The 11,234-nt window shown below is 43.3% G+C and overlaps 1 protein-coding gene across 1 annotated transcript in view; it reads right to left on the reverse strand.

Annotated features, from left to right (window-relative positions):
- Nucleotides 1-8,374: 8,374 nt before the first annotated feature.
- Nucleotides 8,375-11,234, reverse strand: part of tara (SERTA domain-containing protein 2 taranis) — a 50,458-nt gene continuing 47,598 nt past the window's right edge. The window contains exon 3 of the mRNA XM_018461814.1: nt 8,375-10,049. Coding sequence (XP_018317316.1) covers nt 8,682-10,049 — 1,368 coding nt within the window. The 3' untranslated portion in view covers nt 8,375-8,681. The remainder of the gene's footprint in view (nt 10,050-11,234) is intronic.

Genomic DNA, 11,234 nt, shown 5'->3' on the forward strand with positions numbered 1-11,234 from the left:
TCTGCTAAACCGAATTGCATCGATATCTATAATACGAGAAAATGAAGATCATGACTTTACAAATCATGACTTAACTTTATAAACAATACTCAAACTGGCTTGGGACGCAATCATCTGAAAGCGTTCATTTATATCTTGATAGCCTTTCCGCATTGCTGAAAGATAAGGTGCAATAAAAGTCATTGTTATATATAGAATAATACTCTTTATTGTTTTTGATAGTTGTTGTTTTTCATATCGTGCGCTGCAGTTTCTTTTTACTCAACTTTTGTCATTCAATATCCAGTTAAACGACTCCCCGACTTTTACTGTCAGTTCTGCTGCTAATATATTTTGGTAGAACAGTACGTGATACAACTCCACGATTTTAGAACAAAGAGAAACGAAAGGAAATGGCGACACGCCCGATCACTCGCGAACACACGTGTGCCGTATTATTCGTCGACCGCATATAGGACTAGAGTAATTGCGATTTCTCTCCCGTGTAACACTTGTTCGCCGATTATATTTTTTTTCTTCTCAATTCCTAAATGATCGAGGAGCACACGTGCTTTTTTTGTGCGCAAGTAAAAACGTGGGCCCGATCGAGTCGCGTGCGATTTCGTCTTGCTTGCTCGAACGGCGACGACCGACGGCCGGTGGTCTTTCTTTTAAAATTCGTCATATTTGTGTTATAATTTTGTTTTTTTCCCTCTTTACAGTTTTTTCTTTTTAGACTCAACGGCCTCGCGATGCCACGCTCTTCTTACGTTATGATCGAGTGAGCGGCGCGTGGATCTCCGGCTCTGTTAAAACGCGCGTACCCGGCACGCGCGTTGCGAGCGCACGGCGTCAGGGTCGAATCAAGGCGGACGACTCGAAGAGAATTCATTCGAAAGCACGGAATAATTTTCAGCGATGTCTCCGCTCGATCGCTCGGTTAGTCGCGGGCCTCGTATTCATTCGCGAACGGAAGCGAAACGGCACCAAAGGTGCTGGGACAGCGGGGGAGAACGCTTCCGGGCTCTCGCCGTCCCGTCGCGACGACGGGCGCTAACGCACTTCCGGAAAGCGCTTGTAATCCGGATGATCCGAAAGTGCCGCTGTGCCGTGCGTTTGCTCGACGCGGCCGACGACACCGCCTCGACTCGCAACCGCCCCTTTTTTCTTCCATTTTTACCCCATATTACTCTCTCCTCTTCTTTAAATTAATTATCTCTGTCTCTCTCTCTCTCTCTCTCTCTCTCTCTCTCTCTCTCCTCTCTCTCTATCTCTATAACCATCGTTCTTTGCGCTACTATTTACAATGTACAATCGTGCATCTTTCCTGCCCTAATTTCTTACGACAGCGTCGAGTCGCGCGCGTCTGATCGCTTTCCAATCGACGGCTTTCTCATCGTCCCTTTTTAACCTAGAACTTTTGCTTCTCGTTTACAACCTTCTAAAGGGACGAAAGAACCGAGTCGAGGGTAAATCAGTTCGCATTTGACTCAAATTTTATATAGTACGCAAAGTAAATGATTCTCGATCAGACGTCATTGACATAATTATAATTTATGCTGTAACATAAGCTCAGTATGTTGAGACAAATTACAAATTAATATATGAATTGTTTTCGTTATTTCTAAGAAAAATATATTCTAGATATGATACTTCCGTCAAACTTTATTTTAAAATTATCTTTGTTCGTAAAGTCGTTTCGAAAAAATTAGCTAAATACGAAAAAAGGAAAAATTTTTGATGAGTATTATTGAATTGCCACGAGTCGTCATAAGCGCGAATGAAAATAAATTTCATCCGAATATCACCGCAACGAGGAGGAAGAATCGATCGCCGCGCGAACTCGTCGCCGCCTCATATTATTTATCAAGATAAATATATACATATATATGCATACAATAATAATAATAATCTTATACACATATACACGCACACGTACACGTATACGCATACATATATATATATATATATACATTTTTTCTTTAATATATAATATATATCTTATTTATATATATATTTTCTCAATATTAAACTTATTATATCCTCTTTTTCATTTCGCTTAAACGTATCTTCGCGCACGTGCTATTTATACTATTTACAAACGCCTCCATCCGGTATCCCATTAAAAAAAAGAGAAAAAAAAGGGGAAAAGGTGAAAGGGAAGAATGGGAAGAAACGCGATAACCGTCAGAGTATCGTGTCGCACACACACCGCTGTCACTTGTATGCACGTCGGCGTGCCGAGGACTCCGCGCCGCGGCCTTGCCGTCGCGCTTAACAGCCGTAACTTTCTCCCTTCGGCGGTTTTTAGGCACTTCACGAGATACGCGTGTCCGATCGCGAGCTACGCGTCAGCGTGTAATCGCGAAAAGAAAAACAAGCAAAGCTCCACGTACCGATGCCGGCAGCGCTCGCACGTTCTCGCGCTTTCGCTTCTGCGTGGGAGCCAAAGCGACGCTGGACCACCTCGCGAGGATGTTCATCAGCGTCCGTTTAAAGGTCTCAAAGATTTTGCGTATCTCTTGAACATTTGAGACGTCTGAAAATGTCTCGCAATCAGATATTTTTTTTACGTCGAGAAGAGACTCGCAGGCAAAAGCGGATTTCTATATTTTCTCTAAAGCTTATTCTATACAACTGCGTAAGCACAGTTGTAAGTGGCGTAATTGTAAGAATTGACCAATTACAGTCGAATATTTTCTTCATATTCGGCTGCATGATTGGTGAATTCTTACAACTACAATCACGTATAACTACACTCACAAATTAATTAATAGTAATTATAGAATAGGCTTAAGTGACACTTGATTGCAGATAATTTTTGTAGATTTAGAAATCGCGTGATGGAATTGATGAAATTATGTTTTTTTTTCTATATCATGATTTTTTCTATCAATTGTTATCTAACTATTACTTACGTGCGATTGCGAGACGCTGCTGGCGCGGAAGGTATCCAGTATTAAGCCCATTCTACAATTGCGTAAGCGTAATTGCAAGTGGTTGCAATTAAAGGCACGTTCACACCTTGAGGAAAAAGCAGAAAGCAGAAAAGCAGCTGATCAGAATTCGCGCTAGTAGTAAGTAGTACAGAAAGCCGAAATGTCGACTATCGGCGCGAGTTCTGATTAGCTGCTGCTTTTTCGCTTTCTGCTTCTCCGTCAAAGTGTGAACGCACCCTAAAAATTGACCGATCACAGTCGCGTATTCTCAAATCTCACTACTACGCTTACGTAATTACATAATAGACTTTACTTAACTTTTTTAGAAATATGCTTTACAAACTTTTGCGCTTCCGGACAAACGGAAGATACATAAGTAACCTCTTCGATCGAGATATATTAATATTGAACAACTTATATTTGCTCGATATTGATCTGTGATTTAATTATAATAAATGATTATTAATATTGAATTATTTTACTCGATCTCTCTCGAAAAAGAGAAGGAAGGATTTGATTTACGGAAACGTATGCGATTTAAGACACGTGCGTACGAGTCTCCGCTTCCGGTAGCTTCGCTCGGTTTTAACAATATTGTGGAAGAACAACGTAGCTGCTCCACCGAAAAACATAGTGAGCGAAATGTTGAAGTCAAATTATTATTCACCGTTTTACGAAAAAATCGGCGATTTACAACAACTTATGGCGACATACAACTCGTATTTAAAATTACAATGAAATTATAATTGAGGGGATGGACGGAATAAAGGCACAATTCTACTTCGGCCCTTTTTCTAGCAATTAGCTTTTTCATGTAATATTGATCGTAATAGAAAAGTATTGTAACATGTAACTTCTTAAAGACATTACATAAATTAATTCGATACTGTACTCATTTGTGTATAATAAAAAAATAGCAAGTTATTTTAATTTTTATTAATATCAAGATTTTACAATTAGGCCTTTATTCCACCCATCCCCTTAATTGTAATTGTAATGGCATGTGAGAAAAATGAATTTCTAGAAAAGAATATTGCTGCATTATCTTGTTTTTCCGCGGAGCAGTCAAACGCACACCGAATCCTTCCTTCAGCATATAACAACTGGAGGGTGAATCGAATTAGAAACAAAAAAACTTTCCTACCAATTCGTCTTCCGTTCGTCTCAATTCAGTCAGCGGAATGTCCCGGAGTTACGAACGTTCGAAAATTGAGTATTTTCCTAATTTCGGGCTAGACATTAAAGATTTAGATTTCCGTTTTATCTCAATTCGAATTTACATTGAATCACAATCCGGCGGATACAAGTTTCGTGAAACGCTAACGGCGAAAGATAGCCGGATGATCGCCAATGACAGCTTAGGATACTTAAGATCTAAGACGAACTTTCTCTCTCTCTCTCTCTCTCTCTTTCTCTCTGTCGGAAAGGAGCTACTCTCCCGCCTAATCACACTGCTCTTTCCCTGAGAGGTGCGAGCCCTTGCATCTGTACGGCTTGCGATTCCGTTCACCCGCCGTTACTAACGTTCGACGTCCAACGCGCATACAACGCATACGCAAAGGACCCGTGTGTGACACTCACGCGCAGTTAGACGCATGGGTTTGTACGTACGTTCTTTCCCTATCCCTAAATTCCCCGCAGCTTGTTAAAAGTAATATTGCTCGTCGTTTCCGCGGAGAAATCGCGCGAAGAAAGGGATGGGGAACATTATCATCGGATAAGGACGGTTTGGTGGAAAGGGGGACAGAAAGGGTTGGCGGAAGAGGGAAGATGCGCGTTTGAGAGAAGGTGTGCCAATCGTATGTGTGCTATAGTACAAAGTAGAAAATGGAACTCGAGGAAGGATCTTCGAAGGATAGTCGACACGCAGGGTGGGACGAAAGGTGTGAAGGGTCTCTTCTTTCTCGACGATTCGCGTTTATGTTTAAGAGCTTAGACTTAGTATAAGTAACGCATATTATATGTATATATATATGTACAACAAGTACCTAGCATATCTCGCGTATATCTTCGTGTATGTATAAATGTGCTGTGTGTGTTTTTTTTGTATGGTGTGTGTCGTGTGTCATATAAGAGAGAACATCATTATATATAATTACAATTTAAATCAACTCTATATCGCGATAATCATATCACCTTTTTTTACACACATACGCACGCTCCTTGCTCTCCCTTTTCTCTCGCACTCCCGCTTACTCACATTCACCCTCGCGTTTAAGTAATCAGTCGAGTCGATAAGTTACTATTATTACTCTCTTTCGTAACGTTAGACTTTCTTAAATCGTTTAGCTTTTAAGTATAGCTGCTCTTCAATGGATTCGTGGACGTTAAGGGCGAGATCGCGCACGGATTCACGCGAGAAGATGCGTCCGGGGGTCGAGCGAGCTTTTAAATCGACCTTAACTCCGAACGTTTCGCCTTCTTCACGCGCGCGCACGCCGCCCTCTCTCTAATTTATTTTATATATTTATATATATATATATTTATATATATGTGTGTGTACATATGATACATTTATGGGAGATCAGTGTCGCGCAGTGGCCACCGTGCGACGATCCGAAGGGGAGAACGTTATCCCGATCTCTAAAATGCAGGTACATTTGTCGACGTCGTATGTCGAGACACAAGATATCCACACGAAGGCGTCGGCGTCTCGCGTTAATCTCCTTGGGACGCGTCATCTATCTCTTACACACATAAACACACATATACACACGTGCGATACACAAACAAACGTATGCTCGACGTGGCCTGTTGCACCCCATTCGTAAATATCTTCCTTTATGATTTTTCAATAATTCTCTCTTTTCGATATTGCAAGGATGAAGGGAGATCTCTGACATCTTTAAAAAAAAATGTAATTTTTTAAAATCTCGTTATAATTAACTACGGTAAATTTCATTAGACTTAAAAATTTCATTTTTTATTTTTAGTACTCATTTTATACCCCGTTTCTCTCTTCTACTTGGCGACAATTTTAGCGTATAATAAGTTCTCGTATTCTCTCTTCCTGTTTTTTTTTTTTAAGACGTTTTTAATTTTTTAATATTTTTATATTTATTTATTCATAGGAAGTTTCATGGTTATTCTAATAAAATAATTAATGCGGAGTTCGCATTTAAAATCGAGTTATACTGACCCACGTCATGCATTTTAGGGTTAATCCGTTGCGTTGAAGCTTAATGGACTTTGAAAACCTAATGGACTACTTTGCATGCTTAATTTTCACATTTCAACTTGCGATTAGACTTTGTGATTGAGACAATCACGGCATATATTTTCCCACTGAATCGCGATGAAAAAAATGCTGAAAGAATTCTAAATAAATATTACTATTCGCTGAAAAAATAATCAGTGCACAGATTGCTATTATTAATCAGTGAGCGTCCACGTTAAAAAACACGTGTCGCTTTAAAATAAAAATAAATATATATCTTCATCTACACTTTACACACATGTATATGTGTGTGCGTGTGCGTTTATATCCTATAGAGATATAGTGTAAAAATCAAGGTAGACAAAGATGAGATCTCGTAAAATCGCTATATGAAAATAACTTTTATTCTGCTCGTAATGTTCTTAAACGGATGCACTCACTGATTAAACCGCATATTTTAAGCTCAAACACATCCCACAGTTTCAACGCAAATGTTTCAACCCTCTCATTCATTGTTCTTTTACTTCCTCGCAACATGTAAACAATTAATCGAGACCCAATTGCACCAACCCGATTCAACCTGTTTAATAATTTGCTGTACGTTCATAAATTACGACTTTATTTTTAATGCGATGGACGTTTCAGCTTATGTTAAGTCCCGTAATCGCATATGTCAATGTATCAGATAAAAATGATTGCCAGGTATTTCCATTTTAAGAGCATTATGTAGGATCCGATTAATTTTTTAATAGATTCAGGCCTTTTAATTAATAATCTCCCGACACACGAGATGAGATACTCAGGACAAGCAGAATCTACGCTGGATCGGTGGTGCCGAAAGTATCTCAAGTTCAAGACGCCGACATCTCCGACTTACATCGTATCACGCTTACTACGGCAGGACACGCGTCACGACGACCCCGAGCGACGGACGCTACGAGCGATCCGTGCGAATTCGGTACGTCTTCGGCTTAATGTATGCCCGTGTCTATGTGTCTCTGTGTATGTATATATGTGTGTCGTGTATCCAGAGGATAGAAGCACCAGGATGTAGCTGCCCTGTAGCACCGTACGACTTGCGTGCACTCACACTCGCACGTGTCTCCTCGTGTAATATAGGCCACGGCAGTCGTATGTATACTGTCTGTTTGTCTGTATGTGCGTGTACGTGTGTGTGTATGTGTGTGTGTGTATATATATATTGTTGAATGCATGTCCATGTATATATATATATGTATATGCGCGAGTAGCGTATCGTCGGTGATTATCATCGATTGTTCCTCCCAGAGACGCGGACCTCGACATCGCACGCCATTCCACGAAGAAAATCCCTCGGACGATCTGAGGCTGCGAACGAGAACGGCGAGGGAGCAGAAGCTCCCCAGGCCGGAAGACTTCGATCGCAACGTTCTCGTTGGTTTTTCCAGCCTCGAAGAGAAAGTTTCTTCGTACTCGACGTAGCCAATACCATTTTCTCTCTCTCTCTCTCTCTCTCTCTCTCTCTCTCTCTCTCTCCTGTCCGTTCTCTCGAATCTCTCTGTAGATTTTCTTGTACATCTTAATCACCTTCGGAGGATTCGCACATGGATTTTTGAGCACTTGCAAATGCAAGTGTAGAAACATTATCTCAATCTTCCTAGGATCTCATGTATTGAATTGTTATTACACGCTGTTGAAGAGTTGATCATTATCGACAGTTCTCTCTGAAATCTTGAGATACATTATCTCGAGGCATGTGTAAATTACGCTTGCACCTGGTACTCGAAATTCCACGGCGGAGATGATACACACGGGTCTTATGTACGGTAGCTTAATACGAAAGTTATCATCCGAATATTTGTCAGGACACCAGATCATCGCGAATAGCAGCACCTGTCGACACGTGGACAGTAAAGGCTTTCTTTCCCTTATCCTCTCTTCTTCTCTCTCCCCGTTCTTAACTCGTTCGTTAAGCCCTCAGAGCGCTCTATTTTTTCTGCACCTGCGGATGCCGCGTGTCATGACGCGTCCGTCCCTCGGGGAGCAGAACGTTGGGAGACACGTTGATTAGCGATAGTAATAATAGTAATAGTAGTAATAGTATTAGAGTAAGAGTAGTAATATAGTATTACTAGCAATAGTAGCGATAGTAATAGAAGTAACAATAACGATAGTGAGGGGGGGAGGGGGAGGTAAATAGTTTCGGGAGGGATGGTAGTAGAAGTAATGGTAACGGTAGGGTCGGTAATGGTAGCGATAATGATGGAGTAGGAGCGGTGGTAAAAAGAGCGGAGGAAGAACAAAAGTGTCACAGAAGGTCTTGTATCGGTATCGGTGTACGTGTCCATTTGTATGTATTAGTGTATACACGTGTAATTGACGCGACAATAAATTAACGCGAAACAGAAAGTGAAGGCGGCTCCTCGAGAGTCGCCGGCCGGACGTCGAGCGCTCCAGAGGGTGGACGAGAGATCCATATTCACCACCGCCTCTCGCCCGCGCGCCTTTTCAGAATCCACGGACTGCGGATCGCGAGCGGATCTGCGTTGGCTATCGCGGATTTATTTGCCCTGCGGCGTTAGCGGATAGAAATCGATGAGATGACTCAACGACGTCAAAGTCGAGGGCTATGATCCTACACACATCAACGACTCGTGCGTACTACTGCTGCTACCAACGTTGCTGACGCCGGCGCTTCCAATGACATTGCTATTACCGCAGCTGCTGCCGCAACTACTCCCCGACGACATCAGGTGTTGCTGTTGCTGCTGCTGTTGCTGTTGGTGATGATGATGTTGATGGTGATGATGATGATGGTGGTGGTGGTGATGATGATGCTGTTCCTGGGTCGTCGTTGTACTTCTCAGAATATCATCCGCTGAAAGAGGCGTCAGTTTCCACCCGGGCATAAAATCCAGGTCGAGGTCGGGTCCAATGTCCACATCCAGTAATTCGTTGTTGTTGAGCGGGTCGAGCGGCGATTGACTCGATAAAGATAGTACACTACCCCAATTGATCGATCGGCTGTCGTCGCTGTCACCGATGCCAGAATCGACGTCGGTCTCGCCCGACGACGTTGGGGGCACAGGGAAAGGTGTTAACCTACCCTGTTCGGGCGGTTGCAGTTGAGCGATTGGCGCCGGCACGACCGGCTCCATAGGTGGTGGACTCCTGTCCCTTTCCATCTCACGTTCCAAGTGTCTCAAAGTATTGCAGATCAGTACCGATCGGTGGAGGCTCGGATCCGGGAATTGGCGGTACCTGGCGAGTTTGCACATCGAAATGTTAAGCACGGCGAGCCGCCGTTGCCTGTAGCAGGCCCGGCCGCGCCGACACCAGCTGGACTTGGAACCTTCGCAACACCGCTCGTTCGCTCGGTAACTCGAACCGAGCTCCAGATAGCTCTTGCCATTTTCCTCTCGACGTATCGTTGGTGGCTCGTAATGATGAAGGGCGCCCCATTGCGGTTGAGATCTCGATAGCTGGCTATAACCGTTACTGCCGATAGGACTAACGGTGGCGCGCTGATGGTGATAATAATGTTGCGTGTGATGATGCAACTGTGTCACTGTGGACGAGGCCGATGTCGAGGATGACGCCGGCGATTGTTGTTGTTGCTGCTGTTGCTGTTGTTGCGACTGCTGCTGCTGTTGCTGTGCCTGTTGCGACGATTGGGAAGATGGATGGTGTTGCGACGGATGTTGCGGGGATTGCTGCTGCTGCTGTTGCTGCTGCGACTGCGGAGAACTCGTCGTCGAGGGCTGGCACGAGTTCGTCGCCTGTAGGCAGGGCGAGCTCACTTCCATCTCGTAATACGACGTCGATGTCTGGTTCAGGGGCGGCCCATAACTGTCGTCCATCGCCCACCAGCTACCATCCACGCGTCCGAGCTTCGACGGACTCTCGCCTAAGTCCATGTGGAATTCCATACAGCCGACACCACCCTCCAATTTGCGTTTTCCTGCCGTCGCCTGCAGACCCATCATTGCACAACTCTGAAAAAAACCACAAATCGCTAACATTAGTTCCATGTATTTCTTCGCGCGCATCCAGCTCTATCTGTACAAAAGACGTGTAGCTATTGCTGGTCTTCAACTACAGTTATGAAAACTACATCTAAGTTCTAAAGCGTCCTATTTGCAGCATAGAATGCAAGTGAATCTCCGCCTTATGGCGATTGATAAAGGAAGGTTCAAAGTTTTTTTACCTACAATTTAGAATCTCATAGTACCAATCGTACATACAACCGTTTAAAATTTTCGCTTTGAGTCCAAATAACCAATATTGTAATCGAGAGTTAGGTATAATTCCATTATATTCAGCCGCGCTACAACTAAATTTGTTAAGGGTCAGTTAGTTATCTCAAAGTTATTCGTCGGTGTTGATGCAACAAAGACGAATAGGCGCGTTTAGTTTTGCGCGACGATCGGAGGCGAGAGAGTAGGCAAGAGAGGACGTGACTCAGACGCTCGGCACTCCATCGGGGCGATGGAAAAAGTGACGTCACGCGACTCCTTAGCCCTGCCGGGAAGAAATCATCAGCGGAACGCGGACGATCGCTCGCTGGCTTCAGACTTCCAACAGCAGTTATCTTAGAAATACTCGCTGGCACTTACGACAAAGAAATCCACAAGCAAGACAAAGAAAAATTATACCTATTTTTTTTCAATACTTAATTTTATAAGCTGTGAAATAACAGTCGGATAACGAAATCATCTTCGTTTAAATAAAAAAAAAAAAAGATTTATACGCGTTTATCGAGTTTAATTCAATCAAAGAGTACCTTTATTGTTGAGCATTATCGATTTCTCCGTATTTTATTTCTTTGATATTAGAAATTGTATGGATCTTTTTCCTCGAACTGGGAATGAGGTCGAGACATGAACACCGGGATTATAATTTCTCTTCGTCTCGTCGATCGTAGGGCGGGTCGAACTCGCGTGCGTATCTTGGCGCCGCGGACCCTACGAAAGCAGTACCCACGCAGCCGTGGATGATTTACGCGCGTACGAGGTCGCGCGAGTGAAAGTAAGTAAATAATCGTTCCTCCCTCCAAGCCCTTGCTCACCTCGGAAGACAGAGAGACGCGTTTCTCCGCTGGCGGGAGCAAGAACGCGTTCTCGCGAGCGTGAGAAAGAGAGGCTGGGAGAAGGGTGAGAGGCCGGCGATGACGAAGAGGG

The sequence above is a fragment of the Mycetomoellerius zeteki genome, unplaced genomic scaffold (assembly GCF_001594055.1).
Source record: "Mycetomoellerius zeteki isolate Tzet28-1 unplaced genomic scaffold, Tzet1.0 scaffold128, whole genome shotgun sequence".
In the NCBI taxonomy this organism is placed as follows: domain Eukaryota; kingdom Metazoa; phylum Arthropoda; class Insecta; order Hymenoptera; family Formicidae; genus Mycetomoellerius; species Mycetomoellerius zeteki.